Source organism: Cydia strobilella, chromosome 6 (genome assembly GCF_947568885.1).
Source record: "Cydia strobilella chromosome 6, ilCydStro3.1, whole genome shotgun sequence".
Taxonomy (NCBI): Eukaryota; Metazoa; Arthropoda; class Insecta; order Lepidoptera; family Tortricidae; genus Cydia; species Cydia strobilella.
In genome coordinates this window covers 5,268,949-5,289,238 of record NC_086046.1, presented here as the reverse complement: position 1 = coordinate 5,289,238, position 20,290 = coordinate 5,268,949, and the positions used below count along the sequence as shown (strand labels likewise).

The window sequence follows — 20,290 nt, the reverse complement described above, 5'->3', positions numbered from 1 at the left end:
AATCGGTCTTAACAAGATTTTTTCTGTCACATTTTATGTTTGTACAAGTGGATAAATTGATTTCAGTCTATTGCTGACGTACCTTTTCTAATCAGCACTGATTTTGTCAATACAATTTTTTTTATGAAACAAAAATCAATAAATATAACGTCAACATATTACACATCCATTCAGGGATCCAGTGTGCATTACCTATTGAAAAACTATCATAAAATCATTTTACGGTTTAGACTCACTTGTTTTAGTCACTCGCGCGACATGTTTCGGAGAGCCTAGGTCTCCTTTCTCAAGCACTAATAGTGCGAAACATGTCGCGCGAGTGACTTAAACAAGTGAGTCTAAACCGTAAAATGATTTAATGTTAGTATGTCTCACAACAGTTTAAATTCGATTATTGAAAAACTATTACAAATTTATCCATAATGAACTTCTAGCTCCCTTTTAAGAGTGAAAACTCAAACTTGTCTATTTGTAGGTAAGGTACCTAATATTACGTTATCCTATACAGCTAACAATTCGTGCGCAGAAAACAAATTGATAGTTTTCGCCTTTTCGATGGCGATGTGGATATCAGAGGACATGGTTTTATCTTTCAGATTACACCAAAATCTACTACGAAACTTACACTAAGTATATGTGACGTTTTCGAGCAAAAGGTACCACATTGTCGCTTGCCATAAGGACGCTCTGGCAGGGTTTTCGTATAACGATACAAGCAATGTTTGTCCTCATGATAAGCGACAATGTGGTGCCTTTTGATTAAAAACGTTACATAAATAAACCAAGTCCGTGACAGACACCAATAGATACAATACCGACATTTAAAGAAAATTCATAGATAATGCCCTTATACTTTACCTTTCACTTATCGGCAATATTTCTAATCATACTACTTAAATACTAGTCATTTAAATTTTGCCTCGTATCGCCGTATACGCAAAAAAATATGTCGAAACTTTACTCGTGGTAAACCATTGTTACTTCACATTTATTCAATTGATTGCTAATTTAATATCAGAAAAAAAAAATTGTAAGCCGTTGAAAGAAAAACAGCTTACATAGATCAGTCTTGAATTAAATGTCTGGTGGAGTCGAAAAGATCTAAAATTGTCGTAAACTGCTGCACCATAGTGGGGAGGCAAATGAGGTTTTAGGTTAGTTTTAGTTCAAGTAATCTCGGATATAACATCATACTGAATCCACTAATACCAAATATACCCATATCCGAGATGACTTAAGCGAAAATCGATTTCTAAAAGATTTTTAGACAAAATACCAATGTACTACCATGAGTATAGTTCGGTCACTAAATTCGTGTCTAATTTACTCGGCTGAAATATTGGTTTATATCTTATCATCAAATTCCTTTCCAATCTTACGTATACCCAAAATCGAACTAGCATGGTGAGCCTAACAATAATTTAAAAACAAGAAATGGTCGTTTATAATACTGTCGCTCATATTTATCGAGGATGTTTGTATTTTATTACTTAAAACTATAAAATGTATTTAAATTTGTTTTATTTGCTTTCAAAATATACATTTTGTTTTGAATTTATAAAGAGGTTATATTGTAAATTGTTTCATATCGAACATTAATTAACCCATTCCACCGATATAACAGTACAAATGTTTTGTTTCAGATATTCTCATACTTTAGTTTAGTGCGTCGAAAACGCACGGCGTCGTCGGGATGGCAGAGCCACTATTCACATTCAGTAAAAATAACAAAATATCCCGAGTGACATTCTAATGCTGGCACCACACTTCGCCTTATTTGGCAAATATTCGTGTTGCATCTCTTTCATTTGACATACAAAACAAAAGGGATGCAACACGAATATTTGCCAAATACAGCGAAGTGTGGTGCTGGCATAAGCATTCCTTAAATACACAATAAATTATAGCAATAATGTTTGACATAATAGTCCACATACGTCAAAATGAATATAACTCAAGTAGTTATGAACCTACATAATTATTTACCACTACAGTTTACTTAAAGGTATGAAATTTGGTCATCCTACAGTGAAAACTATATACATCGATGGACAAAATTTCATATCTTTCAATTTATAAAATAAATTTACAGATATTTATACAATTAATCAGCTTGCCTGCTTAAGAAAGCTAAACAATGAACATGTCAAAGTTGGTGATCGATGTCGGTTCCGATTTAACTGACAATGACAGTTGGACATAGGTAGGTAGGTATTAGAAATACCAGTTCATTTTCATTCACTACAATTTTCAATTTCACCGTAATCTACGATATCTTACTTATGCATTATGCACTTATTAAAAAACGATCACTAACTCCGACAGGGCCTTGACGCTACTCAAATAGAAGCAGTTTAATAAAATTGATATTTAATCAACAAGAATAAAAAGTACATATATTACAACTACAACGTTTTGATTTAGCTATAAATACATCTTGTGATTGTGATACTTCCTCAGTTTTGCTTCATTACTTTTTACCGATTAATAAGGAATCTTATTTTATTCGCGAAGTGCTGTCAAGTAACAATCGGAACACAAACATCTAAACAATCATGCATGTGTTGAATAACATCAAGAGTGGTGTTTCGATATTTTAAATACAATATTTGTTCTTACAATATACCTAACGACGTTACTTGAATGCATGAGCGCCGTAGTCACTTTTATATTTCATGTTGTAAATAAATAAACAATTTCACCGAGATCAATTGAGCACACAACCATTAGGTATACGATAGAACTTCTCGCCAAGTGCCAAATTAGTTCGCCAAACTATACCACGGCGCTCAAACAGTACTAACGCTGTTCCGGTCACAGACCTAGTGCGTAGCCTTTTTTATGGTCATCGCAAACCCGAACTGCAAGATTAAACCCGTCATACATACTCTTAACAGTTATATCAACTCCTCCTCTCTATCTACTCTTATCAACTTCTGAACTACTGATAGTGTTCTCAAGTAGGTTGCGATGACCCGCTCAGTTAGTCCATAGCTACCGGCGCATAGCTATCCAGAAGCTATTAGCTACGTGCAAGTTTAGTAGATCGGCTACACCTACGGCCTCAGCTAACCCACGATCTCCCTCCGCTGGTCTCAGTGGAGAGGTAGATGCGGTGGTAGTCGGTGGCGCCGAAAGCGGCGTTGCACTTGAAAAATTCATTATTTTGCCATGACATACGCCGTCTACGCTTTTAGTTGTCTCATAGCTCGCACGTAGCCAACTAAGACACCTGTATAGATCAGCTACACCTACGGCCTTACCTAACCCATGATCCTGGCCTGGTCTAGGTGGAGAGGTAGAGGCGGTGGTAGTCGTTGGCGCCGAAGGCCGCGTTGCACTTGGGGCACTTGCGCTGGCGCGTCTCGTAGCGCGTGCGCAGGCAGTCCCAGCAGAACACGTGGAAGCATTTCGTTAGTACTGCGTCCTTGCGTTTCACCTGGAGGAAGGAGATTTTGGATTTCAATGTATATATAAAATGTTTCAATCCATCTAGACGACGCACAACATAGAAACAATTTAAACGTTGCCCAACAAAGAAGAACAAAAATGTCTAGATTCTGCTGATGCAAGGTGATATTGATAAATCAACTAGACTCAGTTTACACTCACTTAGCAATGACAGTGCATAATTTATCCTTTGACCGCCAAAGACGTCAACTGACACGCGCAGCTACAGCCCAATATCAAACATCGTTCATTCCAACAAGGTTCACGATAACGCGTCTGATCATCTTGACTTTAAAATTTGTTCATAAACTATGTATAGGTATAAACTATGTTTGTTTCTGAATAAAAAAAATTACGCGACGTACACGACATGCGTGGCATTCAAAGGGTTAACCCATAATAGCGCCATATATTGGACGTAACACAAAACGTAGCGTGGTCCGATTCTACGTGAATCAATTTAGGAAAAGGGCATATAACAAACGTTTGACTAGTGGCGCAAATGCTAACCCATCACTAGTCGCTTTCTGTAATTCCTACAGTGTAAACAACCACTGATAATGTACCTTGCACGAAGGGCAGGTGAGAGTCTCCTTGTACTCTCGTATTTCCTCTAGTAAGACCTCGTCCATGCTGCTGCCGGCCTGTTCCATTTTTTTCATGCGTTCCGCCTTGCGCCGCAGCACCGCAAGCTCTTCCTAAACATTTTAACGGAAAGGGTTTCAGGAGGACCAATTAAATTACGGGTGTAGCAGATCAATGTTGGAATGCTATCATATTTTTACAAATTTGGTGAAATTAGGATACAAAATAACACGAAAAATTTGATAGACATAAATTGGGGTCTCTATTGTTTCCCATGAGTTTTAAGTCATAATGTATTGTTTATTATCCACATTTTCGTTAGTCATAATTTGGTTTTTCTCAGAAACGCGTAACTTTTCAGGATTGCCATAAAACAAACCTAACTTAACCTATCTATAGGATAACCTTACGAAAATCCTGAAAATTAACGGTTTCAGAATTATGACTAATGATAATCGAACAAACATTACATTATGTCAAACAAAGGGACCCCCATAAATTGACGATATCAATGATTTAGGCATATAAAAGATCACAGATCAGTTGTGACTCACATGTAATCTCTTAGTTTTGTAAGCCTCCGCCTCCAGCGCGCTCGTTTTCTCCGCGACCACCTGCTGAGCTTCCTTCATCTGTGCGTGGTATTTTTCTGTAATAATCACATTTCGAATTAAGTCAAGAATGAAAGAATGTCATTTGAACGTGACAATCCTATGGCAACAAATGCACTTGCGTCTCGGCGCGTAACCATTATTGTTTCAAAAACATTAATCGCTAATGATTGTTATATTTTATTTATTTATTTCGACCTGACTGGAAGTAGCTCGGACGATCGAGAAGGCGGCAGGAGTGCGTTAAAAAAATTTAAACGCAATTTGTCCCGACACACGCAGAAATATACTTAGAATTTTACTTCAAAGTGAAAAAAAATTGACAGACAATTTAATTTTTCTCTCGCGAGAGAGTCGTGTTACCGGCTGCAGTATACGCGAGTTGCGGCAACATTTACTAGGTTGGGAAATTGCTACATTATAAGTATTAGTTACCGAGATGCAGCTTGAGGTCGGCGGCGGACTGCGCAGACTCGATGGCCTTCCGCTTGTGCATCTCCATAGCCTGCTGCCGGAGCAGCAGCTCCTTCTCCACGGCGGACAGCGTGCTCTGCAGGAGCCGCTCCTTCTCCTCCAGCCGTCGCGCCACTGCGCCCATCGAATCGATCTGCTGGTCCCGCGTCACCACCTGGACCAAATTAAACATTGGAATTCTTAGTGCACGATCGAAGCATGGCCCATAGACACTTGCAGCTTGCGGCTTTTATATTTTAGTATGCGATCGCGCATATCCAAACGTACTTAGCCGCGAACTTATAACAACTTAAAACCGCAAGTCATAATAATATGATAATATGACGCCGAAATGGGACATTAAACTGAGTGTCGAGGACGCTAGAAGTCACTGCCTTGGCTGTTAAGTGCGCTTTATAGGGTGAAAATGTTTATTGAGATAACATTTAACCTCTAGCGGCCCACCATAGAATAAAAGGTGGCCACCAAATTTGAATCAATACTATTAATACTATAACTAATAGTATTATACGTGACGTGACGTGACGTGACACGGCGTGACGTGTAAAATTGTCATTTTATTAATAAATGCTTGTATTGTATTGTATAAAATAGAACTCAATTTGTTTTAGTTTCAAATAAAAACCGGACAAGTGCGAGTCGGACTCGCCCACCGAGGGTTCCGTACTTTTTAGTATTTGTTGTTATAGCGGCAACAAAATTACATCATCTGTGAAAATTTCAACTGTCTAGCTGTCATGAGATACAGGCAGCGGGCGCAGCATTGTTCCTTATCGCCTGTCGCTATGCCCGTCGCTTTCGCTCTTACACACTTGTTAGAATGTGACAGGCATAGTGACAAGCAATAAAAAATGCGACCGGACCGAAAAATGGAGACGGACAGTGGAGTCTCAGTAATAGGGTTCCGTTTATACCCTCTGGGTACGAAACCCTAAAAACAAAACAAAAGCAACTCTATACCAGTTAATAATGATTTATATTTCATTGAAGGTAATTAGTGGTTGAATTAGGTCCGTGGGACGCTAAAGCTTGAAAACTGCCTACCTTTTCTTGCAGCAACTGTTTCTCCTCCCTCAGCAACTTGTGCAGCGAGTTGGCCTTGATCCGCTCCGACATGAGCTTGAAGTTGGCGTCGTCCTTTTCTCTCAACTGTTGTATGAGGCGCGAGTTCTGCTCCTGCATGTCTTCGAACGCTTGCCCGGTCACCTCCATCTCGTTTAGTAACGCTTCTTCTTCCTAGAAAAATATCAGTGCCGGATTGTCTATTATTATGGCCCTTTGCATACGGCATAGGTAGCTTGCGCATCTTGAGACACTTGTTATATGTATAGGGTGGCTAAAAAATAAGTGCATTCCCGTTGCCAGGGAGGTTTTGGGACTTTTACTATGGGACCAACCACGAAATCGCGAAAAAAAATTGATCCTCCCATAGAAAATGGACTAGCCAAGATGTATAAAACAGCCAATTTTTTTTTCGGTTATTTATTTTTGACTTAAATTCTATGAATTAATTTTCTAATGACTACAAAATCCTGCCTATATTGGCTGTGGCGCCTGTGACTAAACTTTTGTCATTCGTGTACTTTATAATAACGAAATATACGATATGTACTTGCCTTATTTATGAAATACTTTGATTGAATATTGTACCACGTCCAATGTCATATTTTTAGTTTTATTAAATACGAACTACTCACATTCCCTAATACTGTACCTTTATTTTCGTAATTTTTTGACTACTTGGTTGTAAATTTATAATTTTTTGTCGAAAATAACCGTAACCGATTATTGGTTATTTTTCGGGCATAACCCGCATAACCGTAACCGAAACCGGTTATGAACTTTGGTCGGTTATTGCATTCCCTAGACTGAAGCAAGTAAATGGTCGACCACACCGCTGCTCAACATCGCTAACGCACCGTAAATTGATTGAACAGCGTCAAAGTTGCGTAGCATTCTTATGGATGCAACCAAATTGGTCGGCGCTTAAAAGCGTGACTCATCACGTCGTTGCGTTTACGGTGCGTCAGCGTATTTTGAACAGCAGTGTGCTCAAACATTAACGGCGCTGGTTAGCCCAAGTAAAAGCCCACACCTTTACTTGATCTAGAGTTCTACACCCACCTGCGAGCCGGCGAAGGGCCGCGAGAAGTGCAGCGGGTCCGCGTTGGGGCGCGCGCACGACAGCTGCTTCTGCAGCTCATATTTCTGCTCTTCCAGCTGCTTGATTTTGCGCAACGCATCTTCATCTGCTAGTCGCCGCTCTCGCTTGCTTTCCTAAACAAAAAATATTGAACTTCTTAATGTCATAATAACAATGGGATTGGCAACTGTCAAAGGTTTACATAGATGGCGCCATCGTAGCTTGCCGCTTTTTCTATGAGATTTGGCTTAAAGGGCTGGCATCCGGGGCATAAACACTCTTTAAAAAAAATAAAAAATTTGACACAATTCTAGGGATTGACAGGATAAACCATGCTGGCGCCGTCTACTAAATGTTTCGACCAGCCGACCCCATTATATGCCTGATCCCGGACACGCACGGCTGCTCGCTCAGAGCTTCGCTAGCCGCGACTTGAACTCGCAGCGCCTTAAGTGGCCGGTGCCGATTTTAGTCGTAAAAATGTAAAATTGATTGATTTAGTCTGTGAAATTGTACACCTTTTGTTACTTAATTGAAAAAACAAGTACTTATTTAAATTAGCACGTCTTCTTATGTTGCCTTTTATCAGATCAACTTTTTGAAAACAGACTCACAAAATTAGTAACGATTTTTTTTCTGATGGACGTTTAGGTACTCGTAAACGCGCGTAAAGCACTGATTTTGTCGCTCTTATTTGTAAATTTCCTAAAGTATGCACTGCTAAAAATGGTAAATTTGTATTACACATATTCTGTACTTGACCTTTATCAGATTACATTTTAGTTATATGACTTAGAGTTCGAGGAAATGAAGGTTAAACGAATTCAATTTTCTCCAGATGACCTCAAAACAAGTGACAATTTCTCCAAAAATCTACTTATTTTCGACGTAATTTTGATACTTAAACAATCTTAAACATTTGCTAAAACTATTCTTATACATCAATTTGTATAATTTACCACCATAATTTTTTGATGAATTTTTAAAAACTGCCCCTTCTCTTCATAGATTACCGGCGACGCACGCTCGCGACCTCATTATTAAAAGGCAAGATGAGAAGAAGTGCTAATAGAAACCAATACTTGTTATTTAGTTATTACGTAACAAAACGTGTATAATTTCAACGACTAAATCTATCAATTTTAGATTTTTGCTCCAAAATCGATACCGGCCTCTTAAATTGTTTTCTTTTTCTTCATGTTACCTGACAACAAAAACTTCGTAGAATAATAGAAAAATAAGTCTATATACCTGCATCATCTTGGTCTTCTGGCGGTGGTCTTCTAACTCCTGGCGCGCCTTGCGCTCGGCCGCCATGAGCTGGACCTTGTCGCGCTGCTCCTTGCTCACGCCTTTGTACATGTCTAGCAGGAGCTTCAGCTCTTTCTGCTCGTTCACCGCTTTCCTGCAAACGTTTTTAAACCGTACAGAAAGGAAACTTCCTACAAACCCGAAGTTTGACAGTGATTCAGGGTCGAATCATGCTATCCCTTTCTAATGTATGGCACTATCCAAGGGCCTGACACTCTTTGATAGAGAAAGATAGTTAGTTAGAGTAAAGAAAGAGAAAATAATGCCATGCTTTGTCTTTATCACCGACTGGGCATTTTTTCATGGTCGAGTTATGGCATCATAGGAAGGAGGCGATGGCGAAATACCGAAATTTATAAAAGTGAAAGAGAAAAAGGATTATGCTACCATACAATAAAACTGTCAATACATGAATATATCTTTCTCTTATCCCTGGTCGCTCGGTTTCATGTCTACAACTACTTGTATATACTATGTCTATGGCACTATCCAAGGTTGTCAAAATTTGAGTCATTATCTTATCTGTGGTCGTGCACGCAAAGGGATGTCAAGTTGTGGCAACCCTATTGATTGTTCGGAGCATGCTGAGCCGAACGGAGCCGTTAGCCCGAAAGGAGGAGCGTCTCGGCGTCTCCCCACTGACGATAAGGAGATATTCACTGTCAGTTTTAGTCAAAGAAAACATAAACAACTAACCAACATCGTGAGGTTACAGATTTAACTCCACTACCTAAGGTTTAGCATCATCTCTGAAGTGGGCGTTCAGACGAGAATTGTTTTCGTAAAAACAGATGCCGGGGCGAATTATTGATATTAGGTTGCCAAAAGCTACTTTCGGGCTCCTTTATGATGCAAGGTCCTAAGATAAGGAGGCAAGGGGCTGAAGGATGTTACTTGAGCTGCTGCTTGAGGTCCTTGATGAGCAGGTCCTGCTCCTGCAGCCGGGCTCGGGCGTGCTCCTTGGCGGCCGCGGACTTGGCCTCCGCCGCGCCCGCGCCCCCGCCCCCGCCCCCGCCCCCGCCCGCGCCCGCGCCCGCCGTCCCCGCCGCGGCCCCCGCCCCCGACCCCGCCCCCGCCGCCGTCGCTCCCGCCGCCTCCGAGCCCTGACAAAAGGGAACGCGCTTGTATTGTTTTTTTAATTTTTAATAGTACATTATTGCAGAAGCCGAGAAAAGTCAGACAATGCGTGGATAAATATCGATTTCGAGTAGTCGAGAGTCCGACAAAGAAGACGAATCCGCGAATTTCTCATAATTGAAGCATAATAGATAATCATTACCTCTGGATCAGGCTCCTCCTTCTTGACGGCTAACGGTTTCTCATCGTGCGTGTCCGACGTCGTGCTCGGCCGCGTGCCCGCTTCCTCCAACTCTTTACGCACCTAAATAAACACTTATTAGTAAACTGAACCGCTAACTTGTTAATACAAAAGACTTGATCAATATTCTCACAGGTAGAAGATAAGAAGCCTCATTTTCTTAATCGCATCTCAAACTGAACACTCGACTTAAAGTATTGGACTCGAACCTGTACTTATGCAAATATGCATCACCAGGGCTATGACCAACTGATCACTCGACTCGACCAATTACAAGTAATAAAGAAAAATATTTTGTGACAATCTTATATTACACAAATCGATCCAGTACCATACCACAGTAAGCTTAAAACCTAGGTCTTAAAATATTACCAAATGTTCAATGTGGTCCTTGAACATTAAAATAATGCACATTTTCATCATCTCTATGCAATTTTTTCAGCAGTTGCAGATTTCTAACTGATATGCTGTAAGGCCAGGATTACACTTGTAAGTTTTACTTACGTAAGTAGGGCCACAGCTATACTACAGAATGAGATATGAATATCGTTATCTCATTCTAGCAAATAGCTTTGTCCCTACTTACGTAAGTAAAACTTACAAGTGTAATCCTGGCCTAAGAAACATACCTTACTTAACTCTTGACTAGTATCCTTATATTTCCGCTTGTCCCCCTTCAGCTGCTGGTTGGGATTCTACAGCGAGGTGACGAGATGCCCATCTCCTTGTTGATCGGGCCGGTCTGTTCGTTGGTGGCTAATTTCTGCTCAAACTATATTATATAACTGATTTGTTATAACAAACACACACCTTATTTAACTCTTGACTAGTATCCTTATATTTCCGCTTGTACCGATGCACCTCCCCCTTCAGCTGCTGGTTATGGTTCTGGAGCGAGGTGATGAGATGCCTCATCTCCCTGTTGATGGGGCCGGTCTGTTCGTTGGCGGCTAAGTTCTGCTCGAACTCTATGCGGAGCATCTCATACTCTTTACGCAGTTGCCCGAGAACATCCTCTAGTTGGATCATCTCGGCTCTGAGGGCTTTTTGTCTGGCTAGCTCTTCACTCTGAAATATTGGCTAGAATTACTCAACTGCTTTAATTATTACACAACATTGAATCGCAAAAGATGGTGACAGAATATAATTGATGTCTTAGCTAAGTTAGATAGTTAGATGGTTCATCAAGTAGTTTCACTGTAAATGCTCTTGTAGATGGGTACCCACTAGACTGAGACTAAACTTAGTTTCCAATCACACAGCAAGAACCTTCAATCCCATAAGAGTCCTCCACAATCTACTAAATATATGACATGGAGTCTTATATTGCAATTTACGAGTTTCCTTATCTTCTTGTACGAAGTTCTGTAAGCCAATCAGAAGATTCGAAAACATAGCTTAGGAATACGGCCAAGACAGAAACCTTCAGCTCTAACTCCAAAGATTTGACTGTTTCCCGGCAGGTTTCCCTATACATGACCAAGAGCGTCATCATCGCCAACTAGCGCCGTACCTCCATCATCTCTATTTGGCGCATGTGCAGGTTCTTGGCGTTCTGCAGCTGCAGCCGCGTGTCGTCGAGCGCGGTCTTCATCTGCATGGACTCGTTGTACAGCACTGAGAACTGGCTCTGAAGACATTTGTATTCTGTCGTCTCCACTATCACCGATTCTGGCAGTTGTCGGATCTGAACAAAAGAGTACATTGTCATTCGGAGCAAGTTATTGTTGTCCGATTACGCCACAACTTCTCAAGGTGAAACACTGCAAGTGTCCATCACAATCAAGTCAAGTCCAAGTCATCAAGTTATCCATTACAATTTAGGCTACAAGGTGGCAGACCCTCCAATACGCACTGTTCCTATCAAATCAGAAGTCAAAAGTTCAATACTGGACATTCTCTTAAGACAACATTTTGTTGTACATTGTTACAATAATAATGCAAATTTTATCTAGCTTGCATTCACATGGTAAATCTTTTTACATCACTCAATACACACTTCTAGTTCGTGCCTTTCACCGGAATGGAATGGCAACTGGAATGGGGTTGGCAACTGTCAAAGGTTTGCATAGATGGCGCCATCATATCTTGCCCCTGTCTCTAGTTTTGTTCTGAGATTTGGCTTAAATCCAGGTAGTAAAATAAAAATAAAAAAAGTATTTGACACAATTCTAGGGATTGACAGGGCAAGCTATGCTGGCGCCATCTAATAATACTTCGACCGGCCAACCGCATTGTCAAAAAATAAAATTATTAGTAAACAAAACGTCAAAACATAAAAGACGCTAAAAAGCGTTCGAATGATTAATGACCGCTCTACTTTGGCAACCATGCTAAGATTAGTGCAGACGGTCCAACTCCGCTAATCAATGTTTAGCCAGCTTCCTTTGCTCCCCCAACGCATCAGCAATGTCTTTAAGCTTGGCGGCCGCGATGGTGGAAACGCCCGTTCTGTCCCCCTGCCTTATGATGAATAGTTTAAACTACTCACATCCATTTTCAGTGTCTTAACCTCCTTCAAAGCATCCCTGTGTTGCCTGTGAAGATGGTCCAACTTCGCCAAGCGATTATTACCCAACTCCCGTTGCTCCTTCAACTCGGCAGCGATATCCTCAAGCTTGGCGGTCGCGATGGTGATGGCGGGGTACAGATACTTACATCCATTTTCAGCTTCTCAGCCTCCTTCAAATCATCCCTATGCTGCCTATGCATCCAACTCAGCCAACCGATTATTAGCCAAGTCCCGGAGTGCCAACTCGGCAGCTATACCTATCAGTATCATCAAGTTTGGCAGTCGCTATGGTGGAAACGCCCGTTATGTCCCCCAGTCTTATGATGACTAGGACAGCTTAAACTACTTACATCCATTTTCAGCTTCTCAACCTCTTTCAAAGCATCCCTGTGTTGCCTGTGAAGTCGGTCCAACTCCGCCAGCCGATTATTAGCCAACTCCCGTTGCTCCTCCAACTCGGCGGCGATGTCCTCGAGCTTGGCGGCGGCGATGGTGGAGATGGCGGGCGCGGGCGCGGCGGCGGTGGGGGGGGCGCCGGACTGGTGGTAGCTCTTCAGCTTCTCTATGGCCTCGGCCAGGTGGTTTTCTAGCTTGTCGTTGCGGGAGCGGATCTGAGGAACACATAACAGGAGGAGGAGTAATGAGATAAAGATAGTTTATTTTTTTATTTTTCAAGTGGGCATATAGGCATCATGTTACAATAGGCTCTAGCTCTACACCTCTGCCTGAGAAGATTTAAGTCCCTCCTAAATTGGAGGAGGGTATCCCAATATGGGACCGGCAAGAAACTCGGCAAGACACATCTTTGAGGAGATGAAATTGTCTTCATGGATACATTTTATAGAAAAAAATAGTGTTATACACTATTGAGTTTGTTTTATTATTGAAAAATTTCAAATGTTTATTCTTGGTTGACCATTACACAACACCTAACCAATAATACCTTTTGTATTTAATACTAAAATAACTTTTTCAATAAAGTGTTTCAAATTTGGGTTTTTTTATGTCTGAAGGAGAGTCGCTAACGTCTTTCCCGCCGTCTGGTCCTTTCGATTTAACAACTGGAAATGTACGGACAACTCGTTACACGGATAGCTGACATATCGCTGAAGTGACATATCGAGATTTAACCACCTATACCTTCAACAATTCGTACTGCAAATCATCAATCTGGTTCTTCAGCTCTGCGTTCTCCGTATCCCGACTATTCACAGCATCTTGCAGCTGAGCGACTCGGAGCGTCATGGCGTGGTGCTTCTCATGCAGCGCGGTGCACTGCGCCTGCAGGCGGCGGCTCTCTGCCGTCACCTCGGCGTTGGTCGCGCGGATGGTTTCGTCCAGGGTTGGGGCGCCCTCTGCACACACATTATTTATTGAATTAAGCAAGCAGTATTGCAGGACAGACCTCACCGGGAGGGCAGAGGCGAGCGTGACATCTTTATTTGATAAATACTGCTTGAACAATTACTCAAGGTTGGGTAACATTCGTAGATTCATCATGTCATACGATCTATGCAAATTATTCATTGTTATTAATTTTGATCAATTCAAATTATACCTAGCATCCTAGAAATTTGGCATGATATGGAATAGACATCACCTTGGATAATAAATTGAAATTGTATTAACCACGAATTAATAAACTAGTGGATGTGAAATGACTCCTATTTAGTATGAAAACCAGTGTCGCTAAACTCACACATTCATAGCCACGTTAAAATACGTCACACACTTACAAAATTGCTCTGATTCGTAGCAACTTTCCATACCAAAAAGTTATTACCGGTGGACATTTCTCGAACGAATATCAACTGTAGGCTACATGAGTGACGGTTTAAAATATAATGTCAAAGCTATATGACATACGACTCTTTTATTATCTCATTCATCTCACAAAAGCTCGCTCAACGTTCACCTAATACAACTACTCAACACCAGATGGCGTCATTTTATATAATTTTAAAATCACAGGCGAGAAAAGGGCTAAAAAACCAGTATAAGTAAGGTCTAATTACGCATGGTTTGTTACGGATCTCACGGTCACGTTACACTGGTGTTTTCGAGACCTCTACACGCCTGCGAGTAGCTAACCGTTGGAACTTCTTTCCATTCGACGATATAGGGAGGGGACAGTGTAATCGGAGTGTTTTATCGATATTTGTGTGTTCAGTTAGGTATTGATATTTCATTACCGTATGTTTTAACACATTTAGATGATACTTTATTTATGATTATAATATAGGTAGTGATAATCGTGATTGTATGAAAAATAATATGTAGTACAGTACAACAAATATCTAACTATAAATTTGTTTCTTATTAATTGACCAACTAGGTTGTTAATGTGAACATTAAATATATCTTAAAGTCAAACAGATAAAATCATAGTTCTTTAAAGGTCTATTAACTCGGTATTGCTGTTATTTTGTGATCACAAATCTGCAATTACTTACAAAGGTAAGTATTCGTCTTTAACAATATATTTACTTGTAGCAGCATTTAAGGCCAATCTAGACGGGACAACCTGATTAAATTGTCAAATTAATTGTATGGTGTGAAAGCATACATGAATGTAAGATTGAGACTTATCAAATCAGGAAGGGGGGCGGCAAAATTCCAATATTTGACGCTAGTTTGCGTGGTACGGAACACTTTTTATTAATTAAGTGAGCCCGAATGTCACTAATAATTACTAAATTAGTAACTAAGTTTTAGGCGTGTGGACGCTAGATGAGATGTATGGCAATTGTATCCCCAGAAATCTTTCTCTAAGAAATGCTCCTAGTAAATGGTGCTATATTTTTGCGGAAACTAATTTTCTTGCCCAGTAGCATTGATCCATTTATTTTTAATATCGGCATCTTGTGGTAACCTACAATAATTAATAATAAAGAAATAGAAAATATAAAACGTTTATTCATGGCACATTGCATGCATTGTACGCATAAGTGCATTAAGTACCTAGTCTAATTATATCAACGATGAAAATATGATGGGTGTAAAAAACAAAAACGTATGTAAAGGATGAAATGACCCCGACTTAACTTAGTGCTTGATGACCAGTGCTGCCATATTTACTAAGACATTGATTATCCCAAATAATAATTAGAAACGTGTCTAAAATAATAATTTATTACCGAACTACCAAACATCAAACTTGAAATATCGTAACTTTAACTTTATCGATATAAATATCGACATTGCGCAGCATCTGAGTAGCGAAGTTATTTGACATTTAGGATAGCGAATATTCCAGATAAACGTAAAGAATAGTGACAAAGGATTGTGAACTCTAAGTTCTAACTGATAAAATATAGATTTACTTAACGAACATTCGTAAATAATGCAAAAGAAACAGATTTTTCGTATTTATCGGATTATATTTAAATAAATAACCACCGGTGATAGGAAATACCTCCACGTGAAAGATTTTTTAAACCGCTGTGATTTCTGCAGCTTAATACTGCACAATACGGCATTTTAAATTTAATTATCAATTTTTGTTAGACGAGCGTACGTACGACGTGAATGTCATTCGAGCATGAAGTTTACACAACAACTGAGCATAGTCTGTGCATAAAGTGAGTCGGTCGCTACTAACTGTCGGATAGACGGGAACGCCTACTTGCCATCTCCATCCTACTCCGTGGTATTAACTAATCTTATAGGTAAGAGACTGAAAGGATAGAGTATAAACCTATAAACATACATAATTGATTGTTATTGCACCAGCACATAGTCACTAACATGTTTTACTCGTATGATTTCAAAATCAATTAAATGCTTGTTAAGCAGGCAATATAAATAAACTTCAAGTTATAATCAGTTAACAATGAAATCTATATATATAAACGTAAAAGTCCTGACTGACTGACTCTTAAATCAACGCCCAGCCCAAACCGTTTGACCTAGAGAGCTGAATTTTTCTCAATAGGTAGTTTTTATAACGTTAGTATCCACTAAGAAGGGGTTTTTTGCAAAATTCATCCCCTAAGGGGATGAAATGAGGGTCCAAAGTTTGTATGGGATTCAAGTTTTATTTTAAGCTTCGATTCTATTTTAAGTTTCTATTCGAACCTTGGGTAAAAGATATATTATTAAAAAACAAGAAAACTCCTTTCAGCGTTTTTGCAAATTCGTCCCCTAAGGTGGTGAAAAAGGGGTTGAAAGTTTGTATGGAGATCAAAATTTTTATCAAATGCGGGGCTTAAAACTTTGTATATAGGCATATTATTAGAATACAGGAAAAGTAATTTCAGCGTTTTTAAAAATTCATCCCCTAAAAGGGTTAGAAAGGGGTTGAAAATTTTAAACCATTACAAATGCTTTGAAACTTCTTCTTTTTTTAAATAGCCGCTTACAAAAAAAAATTTTTTTTTGATGTTTTTGGAAATTTAACCCCTACAGGGGATGAAAGTTTGTCTTGGGGTTCAAATTTTATTATAAGCTAGGAACTTAAAACTTTTCACAAAGGTGTTATATTAAAAAACAAGAAAACTAACTTCAGTGTTTTTAAAAATTCATCCCCCAAGGTGGTGAAAAGGGGGTTGAAGTTTGAATGGAGATCAAACATTTTATTAAGTACGGGACTTGAATATTTGTATAAAGGTATATTATTAGCATAGAAGAAAAGTAATTTCAGCGATTTTAAAAATTCACCCCTTAAAGGGGTTGAAAAGAGGTTGAAAGTTTGTATAGGGTTCAAAGTTTTATTTTAAGCTAGGAATTAGAAATTTCGTAAAAAGGTATATCATTTCAAGAGTAGAAAACTGATTTAAGCGTGCTTGAAAATTCATCCCCCAAAGTGCTGAAAAGGGGGTTGAAAGTTTGTATGGAGATCAAACATTTCTTTGAGTGCGGGACTTAAATCTTTGTATAAAGGCATATTATTAGAATACAAGAAAAGTAATTTAAGCGTTTTTAAATATTAATCCCCTAAAAACGTTAAAAAGGGGTTGACAGTTTGAATCCATTACAAATGCTTATTGAAACTTCTTAGAAAGGCATTGTATAATATTACAAAAAAAGACCGGCCAAGTGCGAGTCGGACTCGCGTTCCAAGGGTTCCGTACATTACACAATTTGAAGAATGTATTTTTTTATGTGAAACGTGCGTGAAATGTCTTTAAAAAACCCGTAGGGCTTGGATCAAAAACTAAATAATTAAGTCCGACTCACGCTTGACTGCACATTTCTAATAGGTTTTCTGTGATCTATAGGTAAAGATCTATTTTGTGCATTTTTTTCAAAATTTTAGACTCAGTAGTTTCGGAGATAGACGGGGGAATTGTCATTTTTTGCCTATTTTCTTGAATAACTTCTAAACTGTTTGTCTTAAAATTATTAAAAAATATATATTTGAGGTCCTCACAATGAGCTCTTTCATTTGATATATAACATGATATAGTTTGACAAACTTTATTTTTCAATTCTCTCATTTGCCCCCCAAAAGTGGCCCCCGTGTTTAAAATTAATTTGTTTACGTTACATGTCCATCTTTGGGTCACAAACTTACATATGTGTACCAAATTTCAACTTAATTGGTCCAGTAGTTTCGGAGAAAATAGGCTGTGACAGACGGACAGACAGACAGACGCACGAGTGATCCTATAAGGGTTCCGTTTTTTCCTTTTGAGGTACGGAACCCTAAAAAAGTTATTTCACCATTCTTAATAATTCAACCCCTAAGGGGGTTAAAAAGGGGATGTAAGTTTATATGTAGTACAAGTTTTCGTTTAAGCTAGGGACATAAAACTTGGTAAAAGGGCATTATATTAAAATAGAGGAAAACTGATTGCACCGTGTTTGAACAAAATGTATTAATAAAGTTTGCATCGGGAGTATTCGGGAGTGAACATTTTTTTTAAATAGTGGACTTGAAAATCTAAGTGTTGAGAGGGATTATATCGAGAACAATTTTTTTCAGTTAGGGGCTTGAAACTTCGTAATTTGTGAAAGACAAATTTCATGTGTTGTATAATTATTAACAAATGATTATCCGTCCCTACTGATTTATTTTGCTGCATAATGTTCTGTGCTCATGTATATATAAAATATATAACCACGAACATACAAATCCACGCGTACGAAGTCGCGGGCAACAGCTAGTATTCATATAAATACTCAAGCTCAGCTGAATTTTCAGCTTAGTTCAAATTAAAAACATCCCCATTTATTAGCTCTGCTATAAACACAGAATACAGCAAACAACATACCCTCGGCTTCTCCTTTAATAGCCCTCCATATCTTTTCATTCCTCTGTTGCAGCCGATCAAACGCCTGCAGAACCTTGGCTACCGCTCGCTTGCTCACTTGCACCCGGTTGGCTAACTGGGCGTCCAGTTCTTCCTTGTCCCAAGTTGATAATTGCATAAGGAATGATGTTGTTGCTTCATTTTCATCTGGAATCATTTATTAATTAGCTTTACAAATAGGTACAAATGTCATTTCTAAACTAAACAATTACAATTAAAAATAATACAATCTGGAATTGACAATGTTATAGAAATACATAGAAAACACCCATGACACGGGAACAAATATCTGTGCTCATCATGCAAATAAATGCTCTTACTGGGATTCGAACCCGGGACCATCAGCTTCACAGGCAGGGACACTACCCACTAGGCCAGACCGGTCGTCAAGTTATTAGGTGTTATATAATAGTTTACTTTTATTTTCCGACTCATCAGCAGTCTCAGCGTCAAATCTCTGCAGCAGCACCCTGATATCTTCATTCAGCAAGTTCCAGTATCGGTTGACAACACACAGAACGGCATCATCCTGAGTTTGTCGTTTCTCTAGCTGTTCAATCCGAGCCCGCAATTCTGCTTCACACCTATGGCGCTGTTCTATTCTCTGTGAATATTCAAGGTACATTAAAAAAACTGTAAATAAAAATGTTAAGCTATAAAAAACATCTTTATAATTATATAGATTGTGATAGAATCAAATTAGACCTCTATTGATGTTACTAATATAAGTGTTCACACATTTGGTTCATAACCATGTTTATTTCTATTGCACTACCTATTTGGCAGAATTTGATGTCAATATTAAGAGCAGTTGACTCATATTTTGTCTATAATTGCTGTGTCATATTTTAGATTATCTTATTAGCCTTTATTTCATGAAACATCTGTAAAACTCTGCATGAACAGGTAGTGTTTGTTGAACATTGCATTGTCAATCAGCTGATTGTGTCATTGTTTCATCTAATTTGTGAGCATCTGGCTATTAGTTAACATGACAATAGGATGATACATTACCTGAGCTAACTTTTTATTCTGAAATTGAAGGACTTTGATGTCCATTTCCTCCAGAGTAGAAACTGGCCCAATAAGGTGAGGTTCAAAATGAACCTTTTTGATCGGGGGCTGGCCACTGCCGTTGCCCCCATCATCTGCTCCACGCTTAGACATCCTGGACTAAAACATAAGTACAAGAAAGTATGCTTTCAACAATGTTTAATTACGAAAGTTTAGCATCAAACTATTGATCTATATTATCCAACCAAATCACGAGTACACGGATTACTTTCTATTGTGTTAAGATAGTTACATGCAATCGTTATTTGACTGGGTTATGCATACCTGCTTGTCAATATTGACAGTCTGAAAATAGTAGCTTAATTGGATTGTTCTTTCTCATTAGATACTGAATTTCGAATAGCTATTAAAATACCTATCATTGTGGTAAATATGATGTTAATTGAGCTTATTTGAGTACAAAAAACTGGTTTTCCGTCCGCAACCACCTCTTCACCCAAACGAAGACGTCTTTACAGTAATGTTGCCAAGGTAAAAAAACACGAAGATGTTTTGAAATATAAGCCGGTCAAACAAGTTTGTCAGTAGAGCGCGAAATCATCAGACGTTTAATGGGGT

General features: G+C 39.0%; 1 protein-coding gene across 1 annotated transcript; it reads right to left on the bottom strand.

The window, feature by feature from the left end:
• Positions 1 to 1,343: 1,343 nt before the first annotated feature.
• On the bottom strand, positions 1,344 to 20,201 carry LOC134742021 (E3 ubiquitin-protein ligase Bre1). The gene is made up of 17 exons (XM_063674941.1): positions 19,997 to 20,201; positions 19,673 to 19,831; positions 19,076 to 19,262; positions 18,620 to 18,805; positions 13,545 to 13,759; positions 12,755 to 13,015; positions 11,406 to 11,579; positions 10,703 to 10,960; positions 9,855 to 9,955; positions 9,469 to 9,591; positions 8,515 to 8,668; positions 7,245 to 7,397; positions 6,165 to 6,356; positions 5,082 to 5,274; positions 4,590 to 4,684; positions 4,017 to 4,148; positions 1,344 to 3,439 (listed from the first exon to the last, which is right to left on the bottom strand). Exons 2-17 carry the CDS (start codon positions 19,823 to 19,825, stop codon positions 3,287 to 3,289), a joined length of 2,730 nt encoding a protein of 909 aa, XP_063531011.1. The 5' UTR covers positions 19,826 to 19,831; positions 19,997 to 20,201; the 3' UTR covers positions 1,344 to 3,286.
• Between the last annotated feature and the right edge of the window lie 89 nt (positions 20,202 to 20,290).